Source organism: Salmo salar, chromosome 10 (genome assembly GCF_965601325.2).
Source record: "Salmo salar chromosome 10, fSalSal1, whole genome shotgun sequence".
Lineage (NCBI taxonomy): Eukaryota > Metazoa > Chordata > Actinopteri > Salmoniformes > Salmonidae > Salmo > Salmo salar.
The window spans coordinates 23,666,895-23,692,500 of record NC_138300.1 but is presented as its reverse complement, the minus strand read 5'-3'; the positions used below and the strand labels follow the sequence as shown (position 1 = coordinate 23,692,500).

Genomic DNA, 25,606 nt, shown 5'->3' with positions numbered 1-25,606 from the left:
CTTACTCTGTGGTCAGATATAACCTTGGTGTGTTGGAACTGAAGGAACCCACAGACCAGTAGACTACTGGACAGCTGTCCTCACTCACACTCACTCTGATAATAACAGAAAGAGGTTGAGAGAAGAAAGGTTGAGAGAAGAAATGAGAGATATAGAAGGAGAGAGGAAAGAAAGAAGGAAATAGGGAGGGTACTCTGAGGGGAGCAAGTAAAAAGGGAAACATTTGACTGTGTCTTTATTTTATTACAAAGTCAAAAATGATTTAAGTTTGCAATAGCCTTTTCTTTATTTTCTTAACCCCTTTACCCAATGTACTGATAAGAGGTCGGGTTTGTATTAACGTCCTTCAAAATATGGAGGGAAGGAGGTAGGAGAGATGCATAGCAATTTGTATTTGTTAAGTCGTGCCAATATTACATTTTTGAATTTTAAATAGAGGAAGAAAGAGAAAGTGAGGGGAAGAAGGAGAGGGGGAGTGAGAGATGGAGGAGAAGACTGGGAGTTTGTTGAGAAAACTGTGGTTCTTTGTGTGTTCTGGTCATGTCCGTCCAACCAGCTTCCTTCCTGTGTCCTCTACAGTTCTAAAGAGCAGAACTTTCCGAAGGAGGCAACCGATGAAAGAGAATAGAGTTATGCCACATTGACCCCAGAAATAATACTCCACTTTGATGTTTTATTCCTCTATTATGGGGAGTCCCACCACGCTCTTTCTGGTATAAATAGCCAGAAAATGGGCTTCTTGTACAATGATCAGAGTCATATTTTACATGAAGTTTTCAGTGTCAGGGAGAAAGTTCATTCATAATAACACATTCATAAATGTGTTGTTTGGTTGCATTTTCTGTATGACTTACCTGCTGTGTGTTTTTCTCTCTTTTATGTGTGTGTGTGTTGTGTGTGTGTGTGTGCAGAGTAAGTCAGTGTCATCGACAGACAGCCAACCGGTGGAGGAGCGCCAGGGCCCGTCGGGGGGGTACTCCTCCTCCCAGGGAGGGGACGCAAAGAGGAGGCGCTGTGATGACAAAGAGCCCCTCCCACCTCACTACGTACGTACGCCATTCAATCAAACCCGCAGTATTAACGGTGTCTCTGACATCACAGGTTAACCGGGGGTCACACTCCTACTACCAGTCAAATATGTGTTTAACTTGGAAGTGATTGATCACCAAAATAGATAACCCTAGTGAACATGATCTCTCTCGCTCTGTGGAGTGAGTGTTCTGATTGACATAAATACAGTATGAGAACTGCCTCACACGTCACATCAGTATGAGAGCTGCCTCACACGTCACATCAGTATGAGAGCTGCCTCACACGTCACATTAGTATGAGAGCTGCCTCACACGTCACATCAGTGTAGCCTCTCGTAAAGGGAGGTGTAGTGTTTTTAAAACAGGCTGGACAGGGAGCTCTGTTGATCATCAGCCTCTCTGTACTACATGATGGTTGTTTTTGTCCTAGCTCCGGTCTGTCTATGTCCAGGAATAGTCTCATCTCCACCGTGGCCCTGATCTGGCTCAATACAATTAGTGAGTGATGTCACTCCACGTGATGTCAATAGGAATATCAGGCCATGATCACATCAAAGCGTTGTTGCCATGGTGACTAAGTGCCATCGCTGTCACCCGTATTCCCAGAGATAAAGAGGAAGGGAGAGAGAGGAGTAAAGCAGTGATATGGCCAAACAGTGAGAGAGGTTGTGTGTGCCTGACAGAGTGAGGGAGTGAGGGGTGGGCGATGTGTGCGTGATAGAGAATGTTTGTGTTTCTGACATTCTCCTCTCTCCTCTGTCTCACAGGACAGTGATGGGGACAAGAGTGAGGACAACCTGGTTGTGGATGTCTCTAACGAGGTAAGTGTGTTTGTCAACCATTGGCACAGATCTAGGATCAGCTTACCCTGACCCCAGTCTAACGGCAACCATCAGAGAGAAAACGCTAAACTGACCTTAAATCAGCATCCGATACTGCTGCTGAAAAACAAACAATGAGTCATATATAACTACTATAGCCTACTGGCTGAAACCGGTCCGTATTGACCAGACCCTCCCCAGCCAAAAGAACATAGTTCAAATGGAAAGCTGAGTCTCCTCTCTCTAAGACCCTGTTGTTTCACTGTGGCTGGTTAAGTATAGGAGAATTAGACACCTGCGTCGGGATTTTGAAAATAGTGAATATTATTATATAAGCACATTCTTGGGAGTTGGCTTGCTGCTTTTCTCATCCTCTCCTACCGAATACAGTCCCCCTGCTGAACACACAAAACCACATATACACACACACCTCATGCACACATAAACACACGCACACACCCCTCCTTTCATCAGATGGCAGCAGTGTGCTTCCTTTATTTATGCAAAGCCGTTTATGCCCTCAGAATGTTTAAATTCTTTAAATACTTCACGCAGTGTACCAAAATATGTTTTATCTAAGCCTTCTGTGTTTGATACTGCGCAGCACAATGCACAAAAGCAGGAAAGTCTCTTGTGTGATTTGTGAATACAGAACAATTGGAGAATTTGACAAATGTGCTTAATGGGTGTGTGAGAGGGAGTGTCTCTGGTGACTATACTAGAACAGTCTATGGATGTCTGTTCTGCTCAGACACAGTAGAAGTGCTGACTGCAGCACACTGGGAGCAGATGGGAATGGTTTTATTTAGGTGGCTGTGGCAGGGAGGTAGACAGTCGGCTGAGTTTGACTTACAGTACCATACAGGCCTCATGCACACTTGTGCTTAAACCCATACAGATACTATAGGAATCTATAATGTCTATAATGTTACAGATTTACGGGTTTTTGTTTTTTTCACAGCCAATGTGAAGGCTACTATCTTCTTGCATGGCTTTTGGGGTGACCTGGTCTCCCATATCTCTGTGTGTCTCCAGGAGCCCACATCCCCCGTGGGCAGCCCTCATCACTCCCCCCATGGGAACGGTCTGGACCGGGCCCCCACCCTGAGGAAGGAGTTACCAGGGTCCCCCAGGAGCCCCGGGGAGGCCCCTTCCCCCCAACCACCACGCAGCCCCACCCCTGGCAAGGCCAAGGACCCAGCACAGGTATGATACATTGATTCATTGTCAAGCATTAACATGGTGGCCAAAATCCACCAATTACAGTATCTGTATGGCGGGGCTTCGTTTGACAGTATCTCTTTACCTCTCTGTAGATGGAGAAGTCTGGGTCGCCGTTGTCTAAGTCGAGCACCCCGTCCCCCTCTCACCGTGAGGCCCTTACCCCCGGCCCCGCCGGCCCCAGTACGTCCTGCCTCCGTCTGCTCAGCAAGGCTGCCTCCTCCGCTGACTCCCTGGGTGAGTCAGACACCCGTGTCTGCCTGCCATACCCTATGTCTGTACCCCTGTTATTATACCCCTGCACCCCTGTTAAACCTTCAAATCACCCTACTGTGATCATATAGCCCTGTAATACCATAATTATACCTTCCATCTGATCATAGTACCATTATCCCACACCTACTGTGATGATATGCTCCTGTAGTCCCGTATTGTACTCACATCTGCCATATTCTGCCTAAAGCAATAAAGACGGCATTGTAGTCTATAAGAAACCGAGATGAACTTGATTGTTGACAACACATCTCTAGCAGTTCGACATCATCCTAACCCTTTTTACCCGCTGGAATGTAAGGTGTGTTCTCATCTCCCCCCTCACCCCCTCTCCAGCTCTCCGCAGTCCCCTGTCTGTGCCCCCCGGTTCATACCCAGCTCACTTTGGGGTGGTGTCCCACGCAGGCCTCAACGGGGAGCTGGCTAGTCCCGGGGGCTTCGGGGCTGCCCTGACCCTCTCGCCCCAGATCAGCACCGCCGCCAGCGTCTACACCCGCAGCCCCTTGGTGAGTTAGATACCACGCATCACTGGTCTCTCTGTTTAAAACACCTGTCTACAATGGCAGACCTCACTGGCTGCATTGTCTATAGTCTTTGTCTCTTCCTGGCACTTAATTGATAAATTATGTCTCTAATTCGCCAGTTAGTGCGCACACCTGGTTACCCAGGTCTAAATCAATTAGATTGCTTTCAATTAGAAAGCAAGAAGGAAAACCAGTTGCCTAGAGGATCGAAGATGTGCACCACTCATTTAAAACAATACATGTTTTATTGATGAAGATGGATTCTTAGTAGCATTTGGTTTGGAAGCTTGTTTTGGATGAATTGTCAAGATTTCACTCAACTTGATGAGATTAGGATTTACTGAGATTAAACTGTTACAACACAGGATGATTCTATTAGTAAACTCCTAATGTCTTGGTCCTCCTAGTCTCTCCAGATGGCGTATGAGTCTCGGTCCCACCTCAGGGCCCCAGGGCTGTCCTCCTCACTGCCTGGTGGATCCTCCGGGGGAAAACCGTACGTCTCTCTTCTCCTCCATCTAAATCTATCCAGACAGAAAGAAAGATGGCTGTTGTTGTTATAGCTGGAGCAAGCCGCAAACTCTCCCATCACAAATAACACTCTGTACTAGAATACTATTTCTCAACTTCTAATGCAGTGTTGACAGTCTTCAAGGTTTTAGCAAGTAGCAAGCACTTCGTTTTTGTAATAATATACAGATGTAGATTGCAGTGGTTGGCACTCTTTCCATTCTCTCCTTCCTCCTGCCTCTCTCCAGTGCCTACTCTTTCCACGTCAGTGCGGATGGACAGATGCAGCCGGTGCCTTTCCCTCCGGATGCCCTGCTGGGCACGGGCATCCCACGGCATGCCCGTCAGATCCACACTCTGAACCACGGAGAGGTGGTGTGTGCCGTCACCATCAGCACCTCCACACGCCACGTCTACACCGGCGGCAAGGGCTGTGTCAAGGTGTGGGACATCAGCCAGCCTGGCAGCAAGAGTGCCATGGCCCAGCTCGACTGTCTGGTGAGTGGACACACACTTTAAAAGGCTTAACCAATAATATTGTTTGTTTTGCTGGTCCAATACACATGTTCTCTCTTCACACCAATCAGAACAGGGATAACTACATCCGCTCATGTAAGATTCTCCCTGATGGGCGGACCCTCATTGTTGGAGGCGAGGCCAGCACGTTGTCAATCTGGGACTTGGCCACACCTACTCCCCGCATCAAGGCGGAGTTGACGTCTTCTGCCCCGGCCTGCTACGCTCTGGCCATCTCCCCCGACAACAAGGTCTGCTTCTCCTGCTGCAGTGACGGCAACATCGTAGTCTGGGACCTGCACAACCAGACCCTGGTCAGGTAAGAGGAGGAGGAGAGGAGGATGAGGAGGAGGTTAGTAGGTGTTTAGGGGGAGACATCGTAGTCTGGGACCTGCACAACCAGAGCCCCTGGTCAGGTAAGAGGATAGGGGGAGGAGAAAGCAGGGTAGAGGTTTACTGTATAGACTATGGATTACAGCTGAATGGCTAGGTGTTGATGTTGATCCTTCTGCTCCCCAGGCAGTTCCAGGGCCACACTGACGGGGCCAGCTGTATTGACATCTCCAACGATGGGACCAAACTGTGGACGGGGGGGCTGGACAACACAGTACGCTGCTGGGACCTGAGAGAGGGACGGCAGCTGCAGCAGCACGACTTCACCTCACAGGTACTGATGGAACACCTGAGACATTGTGCGATTAGCTGAGACTAGCTAAGACCAGCTCAGTACTGCCTTTATGAGAAGCACTGCACCTGTTAATATATGATACATAACAGCCTCTATTTCAGACCAGTCACTGTTTCTCTCTGTTCTATCACATCACTGTTTGCACATCTACATATTTTTGTCACAGTAGGGCGCTAGAGCACTGCCAAAAGTCTGAGCGCCAGAAATTGACATGTGCAGGTGTACAAATGCAATTATTGCTCGCAAATATTAAGTTACAAGTTTGCGAATGCAATTACAACTACACATTAGTTTTTTTCATGTTCATCAGTTACTTGGATACCTGCCGGGCTTCGACCTGTTGTTTCGGCCTGTTGTTTCCAAAGTTTTATTTTGTTCATAAGTGTTTGTGTCAACCCGCTGACAGCTAGCTAACTAGGTTGCAATGGAGCCCGCATCGCCTGGAATAGCTAATAAACATTTCCAGCACTGTAGAAGCTGTGTTTATTACGCTCTTGTCTGGGACAATATTGACAATCTGGAGTTCCAATGTGGCAATTGTTTTGCTTGCAGAGGATTACAGGAATGAGGTGGCTATCCTTAGCAAGCAAATTTCAAGTCTGTGTGAACTTATGGGGAAAACACAAATTGGAACTTTCTCGTTCTCAGCTCATGTGGCTGGACGTAGCTCGGGCTTGATGGATGTATCCCTGCCTTGTCATCTGTCCTTATCCGAATTGCCTGTGCTACCTGGAACTTGCCTGCCAAGGAAGTCGTCTCCATCTGCTTCTCCTCTTCCATAGTGGAGTAGACGGAGAACAGCAAGATGATTGTTCCAATCATCGCTGGGCCCATGTCACAAAGTCGTGGAAACCGAAGGCAGCGGCATGCTGCTAAGCGGACTGGAGTGTCTGGGAGAGGTGCGGAGCAGATTCACATGAGGATTGTCTACGCCGTCCTGGTGCCTGATCTACCTGCGCCTTTATCGCTGGGACTGCCTGTGACTGCGACAGCTGTGCTGACTCCATCTACGCTGACTCCAGCAGCGGCTTCGTTATCGAGTTTGGCTCCTTTCCCCTCTCTCTGACGGGGTTCTGCCTGCTGTGGGAGGTCTGGACCTATCACTGGTAGCTTCGGGTGTATGCTATCCTGCTTCTCCTGGGCCCGTGAAAGGTTCCACAAATTGTGTGAGGGGTAGGAATGGGTGTATTTCTCCATCCCCTTCTCCGGCCATTGTATTGGGCAGTTCAATGGTGAGAAATGTCTCAGTCCCTAGAGCAAAAATGGATACAGGACATCAATAAGCTGCTCCCAAACATTTTAAACCAGCATCAGGAAATTGAGTCTATCATAGTTCATGTGGGATTCGATGACATTATGAAGGGCAGCTCAGAAGGCTAAAATTGATTTAAAATAACTGATTGGGTCTCTAATTGACACCAACGAACGCCCCATAATATCTGTCCCTGTGCTCTCCCTAAATCGTGGTATTGAATGTTTCAGACTTTTAGCCCTCCATAACTGGCTACGTGACTATTGCAAGTCTGTGGGTGTAACATTTGACAATTTTGATACCTTCTGAAAACAAAGCTTGTTTTATAAGGAGGATGGGATCCATCCAAATCATTTAGGTTCCTGGATCCTGTTAAGTACTGTTGAAGTAATATGGCTACATGTTAATCTGCCTCACCTAAAGCCCTTTCTTGTGGGAAGCTGCTATAGACCACCAAGTGCTAACAGTCAGTATCTGGATAATGTGTGAAATGCTTGATAATGTATGTGATAAACAGAGAGGTATATTTTCTGGGTAATTTAAATTTTGACTGGCTTTCATCAAGCTGCCCACTCCAGAAAAAGCTTAAAACTGTAACTTGTGCCTGCAACCTGGTTCAGGTTATCAGTCAACCTACCAGGGTAGTTACAAACAGCCCAGGAATTAAATCATCAACATGTATTGATCACATCTTTCCTAATGCTGCAGAAATTTTCTGTAAAGCAGTATCCAAATCCATTGGATGTAATGCTCACAATATAGTTGGCCTAATATAGTGTAAAATAAGTTTTGTAGTGATTGATATGTTGATGTAAAGAGTATTTGTTGGTCTGTAGTGTGTAATGAGGAGCAACCAGACGCTGCACTTGACACATTTGGAAATTGCTTATTCCAGTTGCTAATATGCAATCATTAAGAAAATGACTGTAAAAACTGTTAAATCCCTGACGATTGATTGATAAATGGTATGGTTGAGAGGGATGAGGCAAAAGGAATGGCAAATAAGTCTGGCTGCACAACCAGTTGGCAAATGTACTGCAAATTGAGAAATCCTGTGACTAAACTGAATAAAAAGAAACTATACTATGAAACAAAGATACATTATATAAAGATTGATAGTAAAAAGCTTTGTAGCACCTTAAATGAAATTTAGGGCAAAAACATCATTCATTGAATCAGATGGCTCATTCATCACAAAACCCACTGATATTGCCAATTACTTTAATGATTTTTTCATTGGCAAGATCAGCAAATGTAGGTATGACATGCCAGCAACAAATGCTGACACTACACATCCAAGTATAGCTGATCAAATGATGAAAGACAAACATTGTGATTTAGAATTTCGTAAAGTGAGTGTGGAAGAGGGGGAAAATGATTGTTGTCTATCAACAATGACAAGACATCGGGGTCTGACAACTTGGATGGAAAATTACTGAGGATATTAGCGGACGATATTGCCACTCCTATTTACCATATCTTCAATCTAAACCTACTAGAACGTGTGCACCCTTAGGCCTGGAGGGAAGCAAAAGTAATTCAGCTACCCAAGAATTGTAAAGCTGCCTTTGGTTAACTATTTGAGCCAGTAATCAGCCTGTTACCAACCCTTAGTAAACTTTGGGAATAATTTGTGTTTGACCAGATACAATGCTATTTTACTGTAAACAATTGACAGCCTTTCAGCACACTTATAGGGAAGGACATTAATGGAAGCCTCTCCAACATAAACCAGGTAGAATCAGGAATTCCCCAGGGCAGCTGTCTATGCCCCTTACGTTTTTTCAATCTTTACTAATGACATACAACTGGCCTTGAGTAAAGCCAGTGTGTCTCTGTATGCAGATGAATCAACACTATACACGTCAGCTACTACAGCGAGTGAAATCACTGCAACACTTAACAAAGAGCTGCAATTTGTTTCAGAATGGGTGGCAGGGAATAAGTTAGTCCTAAATATTTCAAAACTAAAAGTATTGTATTTGGGGACAAATCATTCACTAAACCTCAACTAAATCTTGTAATAATTAATGTGGAAATTGAGAAAGTTGAGGTGACTAAGCTGCTTCGAGTAACTGTATCAAGGCACAAGGTGAGACCAAAAATGCAGACACAGGAGGCAGATGGTTGGAGTCTTACAATGTTTATTAATCCAAAGGGGTAGGCAAGAGAATGGTTGTGGACAGGCAAAAAGGTCAAAACCAGATCAGAGTCCAGGAGGTACAGAGTGGCAGACAGGGTCGTGGTCAAGGCAGGCAGAATGGTCAGGCAGGCTGAATGCACGGAGGCGTCTGTTAAAACTACTAGCACACAGCTCGGACACCCATGCATACCCCACAAGACATGCCACAAGAGGTCTCTTTACAGTCCCCATGTCCAGGACAGACTATGGTAGGTGCACAGTACTACATAGAGCCATGGCTACATGGAACTCTATTCCACATCAGGTAACTGATGCAAGCAGTAGAATCAGATAAAAAAACAGATAAAAATGCACCTTATGGAACAGTGGAGACTGTGAAAAGACACACACACACAGGCACAGACACATGATAAGACACGCACTCTACACACACGTACACATGTATTTTGTATTGTAGATATGTGATAACAGAGTAGTGGCCTGAGGCAACACACTTAATGTGTTGTGAAAAGTGTTATGAAATGTAATTTCATGTAATATTTTCAATTGTACAGTTGTAGTCGGAAGTTTAGATACACTTAGGTTGGAGTCATTAAAACTTGTTTTTCAACCACTCCACAAATTTCTTGTTAACAAACTATAGCTTTGGCAAGTCGGTTAGGACATCTACTTTGTGCATGACACAAGTAATTTTTCCAACAATTGTTTGCAGACAGATTATTTCACTTATATTTCACTGTATCACAATTCCAGTGGGTCAGAAGTTTACATACACTAAGTTGACTGGGGCTTTAAACAGCTTGGAAAATTCCAGAAAATGCTGTCATGGCTTTAGAAGCCAATTGACATAATTTGAGTCAATTGGAGGTGTACCTGTGGATGTATTTCAAGGCCTACCTTCAAACTCAGTGCCTCTTTGCTTGACATCATGGGTAAATCAAAAGAAATCAGCCAAGACCTCAGAAAATAAATTGTAGACCTCCACGAGTCTGGTTCATCCTTGGGAGCAATTTTCAAACGTCTGAAGGTACCACATTCATCTGTACAAACAATAGTACGCAAGTATAAACACAGCCGTCATACCGCTCAGGAAGGAGACGCGTTCTGTCTCCTAGAGATGAACGTACTTTTGTGCGAAAGGTGCAAATCAATCCCAGAACAACAGCAAAGAACCTTGTGAAGGTGCTGGAGGAAACAGGTACAAAAATATCTATATGCACAGTAAAACGAGTCCTATATCGACATAACCTGAAAGGCCACTGCTCCAAAACTGCCATAAAAAAGCCTGACTACGGTTTGCAACTGCACATGAGGACAAAGATCGTACTTTTTGGAGAAATGTCCTCTGGTCTGATGAATCAAAATAGAACTGTTTAGCCATAATGACCATCATTATGTTTGGAGGAAAAAGGGGGAGGCTTGCAAGCCGAAGAACACCATCCCAACCATGAAGCCAAGGGGTGGCAGCATCATGTATTGGGGGTGCTTTGCTGCAGGAGGGACTGATGCACTTCACAAAATAGATGGCATCATGAGGTAGGAAAATTATGTGGATATATTAAAGCAACATCTCAAAACATCAGTCAGGAAGTTAAAGCTTGGTCGCAAATGGGTCTTCCAAATGGACAATGACCCCAAGCATACTTCAAAAGTTGTGGCAAAATGGCTTAAGGACAAAAAAGTCAAGGTATTGGAGTGGCCATCACAAAGCCCTGACCTCAATCCTATAGAACATTTGTGGTCAGAACTGAAAAAGCCTGTACGGGCAAGGAGGCCTACAAACCTGACTCAGTTACACCAGCTCTGTCAGGAGGAATGGGCCAAAATTCACCCAGCTTATTGTGAGAAGCTTGTGGAAGGCTACCCGAAACGTTTGACCTAAGTTAACCTCTATGGGCTAGGTGGGACGCTAGCGTCCCCCCCGTGGTGCACTCCATCAACAGCAGGTGCATTTCAAGAGCGGCAAATTTGAAACCAAATAAATGTCAAAATTCAAATTTTTCAAACATACAACTATCTTACACCCTTTGAAAGATAAACATCTCCTTAATCTAACCACGTTGTCCGATTTCAAAAAGGTTTTATGGCGAAAGCATAAAGTTAGATTATGTTAGGAGAGTACATTGACAATAGCTGTGTGTAATGTTTTGTCAATTCAAAGACAGGGTCACCAAAACCATAAAACCAGCTAAAATGATGCACTAACCTTTTACAATCTCCATCAGATGACACTCCTAGGACATTATGTTAGACAATGCATGCATTTTTAGTTCTATCAAGTTCATATTTATATCCAAAAACAGCGTTTTACTATGGCGTTGATGTTGAGGAAATCGTTTCCCTCCAATAACCGGCAGTCAAGTCAGCACCACAAATTAAATAATTAAAATTAGAAAACATTGGTAAAATATTATATTGTCATTTAAAGAATTATAGATTTACATCTCTTGAACGCAATCAACTTGCCAGATTTAAAAATAACCTTACTGGGAATCACACTTTGCAATAATCTGAGCACTGCGCCCAGAAAAATACGCGTTGCGATACAGACTAGCCGCCATGTTGGGGAGATCTAAAATCGAAAATACTATGTAAATAATCCATTACCTTTGATTCTCTTCATCAGATGTCACTTCCAGGTATCACAGGTCCATAACGAATGTAGTTTTGTTCAAAAAAGCTCATCATTTATGTCCAAAAATCTCCGTCTTGTTAGCACATGATCTAAGCCCGCCGGACTTCACTTCATGAACGAGGGGAAAAAATATATTTACGTTCGTTCAAACATGTCAAACGTTGTATAGCATAAATCATTAGGGCCTTTTTTAACCAGAACATGAATAATATTCAAGGTGGACGAATGCATTCTCTTTTAAAACGTATTGGAACGAGGGTACCCAACATGAACTCGCGCGCCAGAGTCTAATCGGCCATCACCGTTCCATGGCTCTTGTTCGGTCAGATCTCACAGTAAAAGACTCAAAACACTTTGTAAAGGCTGGTGACATCTAGTGGAAGCAATAGGAAGTGCCAAAACATTAACCAACCCCTGTGTGTTTCATTGGCATAGGCTTAAAGGTAATTCAACACATCAGGTATCCACTTCCTGTCAGAAAATGTCTCAGGGTTTTGCCTGCCAAATGAGTTCTGTTATACTCACAGACACCATTCAAACAGTTTTAGAAACTTTAGGGTGTTTTCTATCCATATATAATAAGTATATGCATATTCTAGTTACTGGGTAGGATTAGTAACCAGATTAAATCGGGTACGTTTTTTTATCCAGCCGTGAAAATACTGCCCCCTAGCCCCAACAGGTTAAACAATTTAAAGGCAATGCTACCAAATACTAATTGAGTGTATGTAAACTTCTGACCCACTGGGAATGTGATGAAAGAAATAAAAGCTGAAATAAATCTCTCTAATATTATTCTGACATTTCACATTCTTAAAATAAAGTGGGGATCCTAACTGACCTAAGACAGGGACTTTTTCTGAGGATTAAATGTCAGGAATTGTGAAAAACTGACTCATGATGATGCTGCTGATGGTCTTTGTCAGATGAGCTCCGTTCACTCATGTAATGAACTTTCTCTCCTTTTCTCCCACACTCGCTCCTTCTACCTCCCTCCCTCCCTCCCTCTAGATCTTCTCTCTGGGCTACTGTCCTACAGGAGAGTGGCTGGCAGTGGGTATGGAGAGCAGTAATGTAGAAGTGCTGCACGTCTCCAAACCAGACAAGTACCAGCTGCACCTCCACGAGAGCTGTGTGCTCTCACTCAAGTTCGCCTCCTGTGGTACGTACAAGCTCACAACTCTGCCACACTCACACACACTCTTCTAACTTTGATATTTATGCTAATGAGATGTGTAGTCCATACGTCTGCTGTGCCCAAGTGTAATGTTGTGTGTTTGTGTGTGTGTTTGCTTGCGCGTGTGTGCGTGCGTGTGTGTGTTTCAGGCAAGTGGTTTGTGAGTACAGGGAAGGACAATCTGCTGAATGCGTGGAGGACGCCATATGGAGCCAGTATTTTCCAGGTGAAAAATACACACACTCAAAATGTTACCACCTTTACTTCACACACAGAGACGCATACAAATCTCTCCCTTGCCCTCCATTTGGCAAATCTAACATAATTGTATCCTCCTGATTCCTGCTTACAAGCAAAAACTAAAGCAGGAAGTACCAGTGACTCGCTCAATACGGAAGTGGTCAGATGACGCTGATGCTACGCTACAGGACTGTTTTGCTAGCACAGACTGGAATATGTTCCAGGATTCATCAAATGGCATTGAGGAGTATGCCACCTCAGTTACCGGCTTCATCAATACGTTTTTTTATTTATTTCACCTTTATTTAACCAGGTAGGCAAGTTGAGAAAAAGTTCTAATTTACAACTGCGACCTGTGCAAAAGGCATGAGGAGGTAAGCAATAAATAGGCCATAGGAGCAAATAATTACAATTTAGCAGATTAACACTGGAGTGATAAATGAGCATATGAAGATGTGCATGTAGAGATACTGGTGTGCAAAAAGAGCAGAAAAGTAAATAAAATAAAAACAGTAAGGGGATGAGGTAGGTAGATAGGGTGGGCAATGTACAGATGGGCTATGTACAGCTGCAGCGATCGGTTAGCTGCTCAGATAGCTGATGTTTAAAGTTGGTGAGGGAAATAAAAGTCTCCAACTTCAGCGATTTTTGCAATTGATCGGTGATGTCGTCCCCACGGTGACCGTACATAATTATCCCAACTAGAAGCCATGGATTACAGGCAACATCTGCACCGAGCTAAAGGCAGGAGCTTTCAAGGAGCAAGACTCTAACCTGGATGCTTATAAGAAATCCCGCTATGCCCTCAGACAAACCATCAAACAGGCAAAGCGTCAATACAGGGCTATGATTGAATCCTACTACACCGGCTCTAATGCTCGTCGGATGTGGTAGGGCTTGCAAACTATTATGGACAACAAAGGGAAACCCAGCCGTGAGCTGCCCAGTGACACGACCGTACCAGACAAGCTAAATGCCTTTTATGCTCACTTCGATACAAGCAACACTGAAGCATGCATGAGAGCACCAGCTGTTCTGTACAACTGTGTGATTACACTCTCCATAGCCGATGTGAGCAAGGCCTTTAAACAGGTCAACATTCACAAAGCCGCAGGGCCAGACGGATTATCAGGACATGTACTCAAAGCATGTGCGGACCAACTGGAAAGTGTCTTCACTGACATTTTCAACCTCTCCCTGACCAAGTCTGTAATACCTACATGTTTCAAGCAGACCACCATAGTCCCTGAAAGTGAATGTAACCTGCCTAAATGATTACCGCCCCGTAGCACTCACGTCGGTAGCCATGAAGTGCTTTGAAAGGCGGGTCAAGGCTCACATCAACACCATCATGCCGGAAACCCTAGACCCACTCCAATTCGCATACCGACCCAACAGATCCACAGATGATGCAATCTCAATCACACTCCACACTGCCCATTCCCACCTGGACAAAAGGAACACCTTTGTGAGAATGATGTTCATTGACTACAGCTCAGTGTTCAACACCATAGTGCCCGCAAAGCTCATCACTAAGCTAAGGACCCTGGGACTAAACACCTCCCTCTGCAACTGGATCCTGGACTTTCTGACAGGCTGCCCCTAGTTGGTAAGGGTAGGCAACAACACATCTGCCATGCTGATCCTCAACAATGGGGCCCCTCAGGGGTGCGTGCTTAGTCCCCTCCTGTACTCCCTGTTTGCCCACAACTGTGTGGCCAAGCACGACTCCAACACCATCATTAAGTTTTCTGACGACACAACAGTGGAAGGCCTGATCACCGACAACGATGAGACAGCCTATAGGGAGGAGGTCAGAGACCTCGCAGTGTGGTGCCAGGACAAGAACCTCTCCCTCAATGTGAGCAAGACAAAGGAGATGATCGTGGACTATAGGAAAAGGAGGGCCGAACAAGCCCCCATTAATATTGATGGTGCTGTGGTGGAGCAGGTCGAGAGTTTCAAGTTACTTGGTGTCCACATCACCAACAAACTATCATGGTCCAAACACACCAAGACAGTTGTGAAGAGGGCACGACAACACCTTTTCCCCCTCAAGAGACTGAAAAGATTTGGCATGGGTCCCCAGATCCTCAAAAAGTTATACAGCTGCACCATCGAGAGCATCCTGACCGGTTGCATCACCGCCTGGTATGGCAACTGCTCGGCATCTGACCGTAAGGCACTACAGAGGCAGTGCATATGGCCCAGTACATCACTGGGGCCAAGTTTCCTGCCATCCAGGACCAATATAGAGTTGAAGTCGGAAATTTTAGATACAATTAGGTTGGAATCATTAAAACTTGTTTTTCAACCACTCCACACATTTCTTGTTAACAAACTATAGTTTTGGCAAGTCGGTTACTTGTGCATGACACAAGTAATTTTTCCAACAATTGTTTACAGACAGATTATTTCACTTAGAATTCATTGTATCACAATTCCAGTGGTCAGAAGTTTACATACACTAAGTTGACTGTGCCTTTAAACAGCTTGGGAAATTCCAGAAAATGCTGTCATGGCTTTAGAAGCTTCTGATAGGCTAATTGACATAATTTTAGTCAATTGGAGGTGTACCTGTGGATGAATTTCAAAGCCTACTTTCAAACTCAGTGCCTCTTTGCTTGACATCATGGGAAAATCAAAAGAAATCAGCCAAGACCTCAGAAAAAAAGTTTTAGACCTCCACAAGTCTGGTTCATCTGCAAGTATAAACACCATGGGACCACACAGCCGTCATACCGCTCAGGAAGGAGACGTGTTCAGTCTCCTAGAGATGAACGTACTTTGGTGCAAAAAGTGCGACTCAATCCCAGAACAACAGCAAAGAACCATGTGAAGATGCTGGAGGAAACAGGTACAAAAGTATCTATATCCACAGTAAAACGAGTCCTATATCGACATAACCTGAAAGGCCGCTCAGCAAGGAAGAAGCCACTGCTCTAAAACTGTCATAAAAAAGCCAGACTACGGTTTGCAACTGCACATGGGGACAAAGATTGTACTTTTTGGAGAAATGTCCTCTGGTCTGATGAAACAAAAATATAACTGTTTAGCCATAATGCCCATCATTATGTTTGGAGGAAAAAGGGGGAGGCTTGCAAGCCGAAGAACACGGGGGTGGCAGCATCATGTTGTGGGGGTGCTTTGCTGCACTTCACAAAGTAGATTGCATCATGAGGATGGAAAATTAGGTGGATATATTGAAGCAACATCTAAAGACATCAGTCAGGAAGTTAAAGCTTGGTCGCAAATGGATCTTCCAAATGGACAATGACCCCAAGCATACTAACGAAGTTGTGCAAAATTGCTTAAGGACAACAAAGTCAAGGTATTGGAGTGGCCATCACAAAGCCCTGACCTCAATCCTATAGAACATTTGTGGGCAGAACTGAAAAAGCGTGTGCAAGCAAGGAAGTCTACAAACCTGACTCAGTTACACCAGCTCTGTCAGGAGGACTGGGCCAAAATTCACCCAACTCATTGTGGGAAGCTTGTGGAAGGCTACCCGAAACGTTTGACCCAAGTTAAACAATTTAAAGGCAATGCTACCAAATACTAATTGAGTGTATGTAAACTTCTGACCCACTGGGAATGTGATGAAAAAAATAAAAGCTGAAATAAATAATTCTCTCTACTATTATTCTGACATTTCACATTCTTAAAATAAAGTGGTGATCATAACTGACCTAAGACAGGGAATTTTTACTAGGATTAAATGTCAGGAATTGCGACAAACTGAGTTTAAATGTATTTGGCTAAGGTGTATGTAAACTTCCGACTGCAACTGTACTAGGCGTTGTCAGAGGAAGACTCCAGTCTCCATAGTCATAGACTGTTCTCTCTGCTACCGCACGGCAAGCAGTACCGGAGCGCCAAAACTCGGTCCAAAAGGCTCCTTAATAACAGCTTCTACCCCCAAGCCATTAGACCCTTTGTTTTTAGGCTGCTGCTACTCACTGCTTATTATCTAAATTACCTTTTTTTACTTTAGTTTATTTGGTAAATATTTTTTTAACTCTATTTATTGAACTGCATTGTTGGTTAAGGGCTTGTAAGTAAGCATTTTACGGTAAAGTCTACAGATTTAGACTTAGGAAATGTACGCCTTTCCTACGCACGCCTTTCCTACGCACGCCTTTCCTACGCACGCCTTTCCTACGCACGCCTTTCCTACGCACGCCTTTCCTACGCACTTCTCAGTAGTTGGTATTCAGACTTACCTTATGAAGGTGCGTAACAGGCTTTGCAGGTATGGTTCCCTTGCGCGCACATAATAAATTGAATTCAACTGCTGAAAAACCTCCCACTTGCTGGCCAACAGAATTTCTCGTGGACTTTTCATTCAGTAGGGTTTTCAGTACATTTATCTAACGCAGTGGTTTGATTCATCCTGAATGTTGTCATGTTCAATTGTTCAATCCATGAAATATTGGAACGTGAGAAAAGTGTTGACCAGTAGTCCTATAAATCTACTATAATAATCCTCACTAATCATGTCACTGTGATGACAACGGTCCAGTCGTCGTGAACTGTGCGCCAGGCTCCAGGTTTAAACTGCTACGTATGGTGTGCATTCCATAATGATTCAAATAGGTTACATGTTCCAAATAATTACCCAACATGGAATACAGCCTAATATGATCCACTATTGCTAGTGATCCTCAGGAACCAAAACACAAACATCGCAGAGGAAAAAAAGGTAAACTAACAATGGAATGGAATGATGCAACATTTAAGGAAACTAACACTAAAGTGACAGTTATAAATGTATGGTGGTATAACTGACTGTGGCTACCAATTGTGGCTAATATTTAACACAATAAAAATTGTAAAACATACAGTGAAAAGTCTGGACATATAATTAAAACATTCTAGAACTCATAAAATAGCTCAGTAGGTTTGGACCTATACTGTCATTTGAGCATGGCTACAGAAGTTTATAGCTTGGGTCTCCACATTTCATATATGCGAGTTATAAGGCCAGCGTTTCATAAACTTCACTGCGGAAAAGGTGATATGTTGACATGGTTCAGTTTACTGCTGCGTGACTGGTTTCACATTTGTCTCCAGTGATCATAAGCTAAAATAGACATAAATCAATTGCTCTTTATATTTACAATCCCCTTATCTAAATGGTTTAATCATTTACCTAGCTCTCATCAATAGCACTTATCAATTTGTAAATTACAGTGTATGGAGAATGGTGTTATTTCCATCGGGAAAAGAAAGTACATGTTGTTCCACTTGGAACTGACAGGTTGCTCCACCTTATTCATTGTTTCATTGTGCGTAAAGGTGGTTGAATTATGAGTAAATTAATTAAAGGTCAGCATACGGCGTATCTGTAGACACCTCCGCCACACCTTCATTTCTTTGATCTCCACCCAAAACAAATTGCGGGTGAATAGCATGCTATTCTCATGCTTAAATTCAAGGTCAGAATACGAGTAAAGAGAAAGATGCATAAAAAGGGAATTACGTTACATTTACACGCTCTTAACTCGGGTCAAAATTCCCCGCAAAGGAAATGCATTGAGCATTTCTAGAATATACATTTTTAGCCAAGGCTGTTGTAGACTGTGCTGGGTATATATAAGTGTGATAATGAGTTACAGGAAGGGATGGGCTGTTTAAAGGGGGAGAGATGTGTCGTTTGTGGGAGGCAGGCAGTATGGCTGTCATCTTGCTGTTTGCTAGACTAGTGCAGGGAGAGGAGGAATCTGCAGCCTTGGCGGTTAGTGTCTCCCTAGGGCTCTGAAATGCACAGAGGCTATCTGCTTTGTTATCCAAATGCCAAATGCCTCTCAGTCCCCCCCACCCCACCCACATGACACTCTCCCTCGGATCCTGCTCCCCCTCTCTTTCTCTCTCTCTGTCTCACACACTGTTAATCTGCTGCTTTCTCTCTCTCTTTCCTTCTTTTACTCCCCTGATTCATCTCTCTCTTTCACATGCACACACATACCTCCCCTTTCTCCTCCCTCCATTTACTCTCACTCACCACTACCTCATCCTTTGTACCTCTCCCTCCTCCCTGTTTCTGTCTCTGTAGTGTGAGTGTGTCTGTCAGTCAAAATGGCTTCTCTCACCAGTGGCCTGCTGATTGACAGCCCTGGTGATATGAACCTGTGATGTGGAGGAGGGAGGAAGGGAGGGATTAGGAGGAGGTTGAGAGAGGAGGGAAGGGGAGGAGGGAGAGATACTATAGAGGTTCAGAGGAGGGATGGGTTGCGAGAGGAGGGTGAGGAAAGAGAGAGGTTGAGAGAGGAGCAGGTCTAGAAAAACATCTGGGGCCAGGATATGAGGTCTGATGCAGACAGAGCCTGAGCCTGGTGGAGACAGACAGAATGGAGGTAGAAGGGCTTGTTTATTCAGGTAATGTAGAGAGAGTCAGAGAGTCAGCCCCCTGTGTTTCTGTGGTGCTGAAAGGTGTGATTAGTAATGCTGAGAGTACAGCTGAACCACGTAGGGTTAAGAACCTGGAGAGACACACCACTCTGCCTGTCAGACATGAAGAAGAAGAAGAAGTAAAGTTACAAGCACCATTGTCTGTTATGAAACTTTGTGGAGCATTTACCATTACTGGGATGATCTAAAACCCTTGTAATGACTTGGTAATTTTCTCAAAAGTAGAGAATGGTTCCATCAGAAATACCATAATAGATTGACTATACCGATATATTGTGTAAAAAAAAGAGTATATTTTGTGCGCTATTTTGATTCAGTGAATACATCTACACACTACCTAGTGAGATATACATGGAGGAGACTTTATCAAGCTAGTCGTCTTGACTACTTTCTTGCCGCTTTCTCTCTTGCATCAAAAGTTAAAAAAGTTTTAATAGGAGACAGAATGCGATTGGATCATCATCTACTTTGTATTCACATAACTCTTATAGAATTTCCACGTGGACTGGGATATTGGAAATGTAATCAAAGTTTACTGGAGGACAATTTATTTTGAACTAAGACAAAATAATGTATGACAGAATTTTACAGTACAATATAGGTTCAGAAAATCCCCTTATTGTTTGGGATACCTTTAAATGTACCTTCAGAGGTCATTCAATTCAATATTCGTCAATAATAAAAAAGCAGTTTCTGTCAAAAAAGACAAGATTAACAAGGGAAATACATGTACTAATAGTACAGCTAGATAGCAATAAAAATAATACTACAGAGATACAAAATAAGTTAGAGGAAAAACAAAAGAACTGGAGGTACTTATTCAAGAACGATCTAATGTACCCTATTACAAAAATTAAGCAAACTGGATGGAATATGGAGAAAAATGCACCAAATCTCCAACACAGGAACGCTGACAAAAATAATTTGCAGAAACTCGTTACTGAAGATGGAGTCATCTATGATTCTTCGAATTATATTTTAAAAGAGGAAGCAAAAGTTTTTAAGCAGATGTTCTCTTTTCCATCTCATCCTCACCCACTGAATGACGATTACTGTAAGGAATTCTTTAAAAAATAATAATAATAATAATTTTTTTAATTAACAAATGTTCAGAAAGATCAGTGCGAAGGCCAAATTACAGAGGAATAACTTTTTGAGGCTATTAAATCCTTTCAGTCTGGAAAAACCACAGGGCTTGATGGCACACCGGTAGAGGTATATCAAGGCATTTTTGATATACTCAAAGCTCCATTGTTAGCTTGTTTTAACTACTCCTATAGAAATGGTAGTCTGTCAGGTACTCAGCAGGAAGGTCTGATTTCACTATTATTAAAACAAATATAAAGATCCAGTCTATCTTAAAAACTGGAGGCCTCTTACACTTCAATGTTGTGATCCAAAAATACTAGCAAAATGCATAGCACTCTGAATTAAAAAGGTTTTACCAGGTATTGTTCATCCTGATCAGACAGGTTTCTTACATGGACGATACATTGGAGATAATATACGACAACTATTATAAATAATAGAAGATCATGAAACAGGCCTTTGATAAAGTAAGACTGGATTTTATTTATAAAAGCCTGGATTTGTTCAATTTCAGTGATTCTCTTATAAATGGTTAAAAGTAATGTATAGCAACCCCAGGTGTAAAATAATAAATAGCGGCTACTTCTCAGAGAGTTTTGAATTGTCAAGAGGAGTAAAACAAGGGTGTCTGCTGTCACCATATCTATTTGTTATTGCCATTGAAATGCTAGCTATACAAATCAGATCAAATAACAACATTAGAGGATTAGAAATCCAAGGCTTAAAAACAGAAGTGTCCATGTATGCCGATGACTCAAGTTTTATATTAAGTCTGCAAGCTAGATCCCTGCAATGTCTCATTGAAGATCTAGATAACTTTTCTGGACTCTCTGAATTAAAACCTAATTATGATAAGTAATATTACATATTGGAACTTTTACATTGCCATGCAGTTTACTTATAAAATGGGCTGACGGTGAAGTAGACATACTTGGTATTCATATCACAAAATATATAAATGAGCTCTCCACAATGAATTTCAATAGAAAACTTGTAAAAATAGACAAGACCCTGCAACCATGGAGAGGTCTATTTATGGAAAAAATTCCCTGATTAACTCCTTAGTCATATCTCAGTTTACTCACTTACTTATGGCGCTGCCTACTCCTGATAATTCGTTTTTCAAATCATATGAGCAAAACATATTTATCTTTATCTGGGATGCTAAACCACACAAGATAAAGTGTGTCTATCTATGTAATGAATATGAATTGGGTGAGTTGAGATTATTAAATATGAAAGCGCTAAACCTTTTTCTAAAAGCTATACTTATTCAAAAGTTTTACTTGAACCATAAATGGTTCTCAAGTAGATTACTAAGAAAAGCTCATCCATTGTTTAAAATTGGATGAGCTTTGAGCCTTTTTGCCTTTGTGCAGATTGCCATTAATTGAAAATGATACTTTTTTTTCAAAGTATCTCTCTTTTTCAAACAAGCATTGCAGAGCTGGCTACAATTTCAATTTCATCCCCCTGAAAAGAACAAATGTTACAACAAATATTATCAACCGAATGTGCTGATTGATAAAATACCTGTATGTATGGGAAAGATGTTTGAAAATAGTATTTTGTTTTAAAATGATTTAGTAAATTGGAATGGTAGAGTTGTCTTTCATGGAGTTATCAGAATTGTATGGGAAGGTCTGCTCAATCCAAGATTACAACCAATTGATTACAGCATTACCCCAAAAATGGATTCCTGGCTGTATCACAACCGTCCGCGATTGGGAGTCCTATAAGGCGGCGCACAATTGGCCCAGCGTCGTTAGGGTTTGGTCGGGGTAAGCTGTCATTGTAAATAAGAATTTGATCTTAACTGACTTTCCTATTTAAATAAAGGTTAAAAAAAAATTAAATGGAGGAGGCAGATGGCAGCGGGAGGAGGTAGGGAACTAGTCTGTCTACCCAATATAAAGGATCAAAACTGGCAGAGGAATGAAAATAGCATAAATAGGAAAGTATACCAGTTTAATTTGAGGACCAGGATGTTGACAGCTGTGCCATACAAATAGCAAAATAGTTGGGATGAGATTTTTGATGTACCGATTCCATGGTACAGGGTGTATGAGTTGATATATAACATGATGCAAGATTCAAGAATTTGTGTTTTTCATCTAAACTTATTATATATAATTCTTGCCTCCAACAAAATGTTGAATATTTGGGGCATACAAGCATCACAGCTCTGCAGATTTTGTTGCGAGGATACAGAATCAATAGACCATTTATTTTGGTATTGCCCTCAGGTAGCCTGTTTCTGGTCTCAGGTTCAGGAATGGCTGAAAATGCATAACATTGATCTAAAATAGTACTGTTGGGAGATCTGGAGAGACCTGGTCAGTCAATTACTAATATACTAATACTCTTAGTAAAAGTACACTGCTCAAAAAAATAAAGGGAACATTAAAATAACACATCCTAGATCTGAATGAATGAAATAATCTTATTAAATACTTTTTTTCTTTACATAGTTGAATGTGCTGACAACAAAATCACACAAAAATAATCAATGGAAATCCAATTTATCAACCCATGGAGGTCTGGATTTGGAGTCACACTCAAAATTAAAGTGGAAAACCAAACTACAGGCTGATCCAACTTTGATGTAATGTCCTTAAAACAAGTCAAAATGAGGCTCAGTAGTGTGTGTGGCCTCCACGTACCTGTATGACCTCCCTACAACACCTGGGCATGCTCCTGATGAGGTGGCGGATGGTCTCCTGAGGGTTCTCCTCCCAGACCTGGACTAAAGCATCCGCCAACTCCTGGACAGTCTGTGGTGCAACGTGGTGTTGGTGGATGGAGCGAGACATGATGTCCCAGATGTGCTCAATTGGATTCAGGTCTGGGGAACGGGCGGGCCAGTCCATAGCATCAATGCCTTCCTCTTGCAGGAACTGCTGACACACTCCAGCCACATGAGGTCTAGCATTGTCTTGCATTAGGAGGAACCCAGGGCCAACCGCACCAGCATATGGTCTCACAAGGGGTCTGAGGATCTCATCTCGGTACCTAATGGCAGTCAGGCTACCTCTGGCGAGTACATGGAGGGCTGTGCGTCCCCCCAAAGAAATGCCACCCCACACCATGACTGACCCACCGCCAAACCGGTCATGCTGGAGGATGTTGCAAGCAGCAGAACGTTCTCCACGGCGTCTCCAGACTCTGTCACGTCTGTCACATGTGCTCAGTGTGAACCTGCTTTCATCTGTGAAGAGCACAGGGCGCCAGTGGCGAATTTGCCAATCTTGGTGTTCTCTGGCAAATGCCAAACGTCCTGCATGGTGTTGGGCTGTAAGCACAACCCCCACCTGTGGAGGTCGTGCCCTCATACCACCCTCATGGAGTCTGTTTCTGACTGTTTGAGCAGACACATGCACATTTGTGGCCTGCTGGAGGTCATTTTGCAGGGCTCTGGCAGTGCTCCTCCTGCTCCTCCTTGCACAAAGGCGGAGGTAGCGGTCCTGCTGCTGGGTTGTTGCCCTCCTACGGCCTCCTCCATGTCTCCTGATGTACTGGCCTGTCTCCTGGTAGCGTCTCCATGCTCTGGACACTACGCTGACAGACACAGCAAACCTTCTTGCCACAGCTCGCATTGATGTGCCATCCTGGATGAGCTGCACTACGTGAGCCACTTGTGTGTGTTGTAGACTCCGTCTCATGCTACCACTAGAGTGAAAGCACCGCCAGCATTCAAAAGTGACGAAAACATCAGCCAGGAGGCATAGGAACTGAGAAGTTGTCTGTGGTCCCCACCTGCAGAACCACTCCTTTATTGGGGGTGTCTTGCTAATTTCCTATAATTTCCACCTGTTGTCTATTCCATTTGCACAACAGCATGTGAAATTTATTGTCAATCAGTGTTGCTTCGTAAGTGGACAGTTTGATTTCACAGAAGTGTGATTGACTTGGAGTTACATTGTGTTGTTTAAGTGTTCCCTTTATTTTTTTGAGCAGTGTATTTATCTTCAACTAGCAATCTGTGGATTCCATTCGATTAAATACATTTTCAATCTATGTTAAACATCACAGCATAGCTGAAAGATATTTCCAAAGAGGATGGCCAGCAGAGATAGATGGAATGGGCTGAGGGAAGCTGAGGGTTGGGATGTGGAATTGGAGACAGGTGGGAGTGGAGTTGCTGGGCAGGGGATAGAATGACGATCGAAGATAAAAGTAAAAAAATAAATAAAGTCAAAATAAAACATAAAAAGTAAGTTTGAGTGACACAGAGGGGAAGTGTTGTTACAGCTAATGCCTGTTTGCCAGAGGCTGATGCCGTGCAGGTGTTTGTACACATGCATATACACACACTCTCATTCAAATGCACCCATGTGCACATACACACACACACATAAATAGTGCCATAGATGCAAACATATTCAGTTGGCCTTGCTGTTATGATTTTTGTTGTCCTTGATGTCTTTTGTTTTTCGCATTGTTGTTTTCTGTTTTCCTTTGTCTTTTTTCCCTGGTTGCTTCTGTGTGTCTTCCCTGTGGCTCAGTTGGTAGAGCATGGTGTGTGCAACGCCAGGGTTGTGGGTTCGATTCCCACGGGGGGCCAGTACAAAAAAAAAAAATGCATGAAATGTATTCATTCACTACTGTAAGTTGCTCTGGATAAGAGCGTCTGCTAAATGACTTAAATGTAATGTAAATGGATGGGAGTCAGATGACTAGTGTGATGTAGTTGTTGAGCGGCTTCACTGCAAGTATATTGTATGTTTTAAATATTAAATAAAAAAATACAAAATAAATCTAGGTGGTAATACACACTAGTGTTATTAGGTCATTTTGAGCTATGAGGAGACAACTCTATAGTGGACGAACATGGAGACATGAGATGTGAGTAGTGAAAGAGTTTCCTGAGTAGAGCAGGGATATGTGGTGCCATGTGGGACCCTCAGGGAGATCTCTTCTCATCACTGTCACTCAACTACCGCTACGGAAAAATTGGTGGAAGTGTGTTTCTTCCCAGACCGATGTGTGTTCCTTAGTAAACACGTCTGTCTCTCACTGAACCTCTCCTTCCGTCTCATACTGTCTGTGACTCCTTAGTCTCAGTCTCTGTCTCT

General features: G+C 43.1%; 1 protein-coding gene across 2 annotated transcripts in view; it reads left to right on the top strand.

The window, feature by feature from the left end:
* Positions 1–25,606, top strand: part of LOC106613800 (transducin-like enhancer protein 4) — a 79,348-nt gene that overhangs the window by 51,786 nt on the left and 1,956 nt on the right. For both annotated transcript variants that reach the window (XM_014216421.3, XM_014216420.3), the window contains exons 9-19: positions 912–1,046; positions 1,799–1,852; positions 2,888–3,058; positions 3,169–3,310; positions 3,683–3,852; positions 4,278–4,366; positions 4,629–4,878; positions 4,968–5,215; positions 5,416–5,563; positions 12,626–12,776; positions 12,941–13,017. In XM_014216421.3, the coding sequence (XP_014071896.1) occupies positions 912–1,046; positions 1,799–1,852; positions 2,888–3,058; positions 3,169–3,310; positions 3,683–3,852; positions 4,278–4,366; positions 4,629–4,878; positions 4,968–5,215; positions 5,416–5,563; positions 12,626–12,776; positions 12,941–13,017 (1,635 nt within the window). The remainder of the gene's footprint in view (positions 1–911; positions 1,047–1,798; positions 1,853–2,887; positions 3,059–3,168; positions 3,311–3,682; positions 3,853–4,277; positions 4,367–4,628; positions 4,879–4,967; positions 5,216–5,415; positions 5,564–12,625; positions 12,777–12,940; positions 13,018–25,606) is intronic.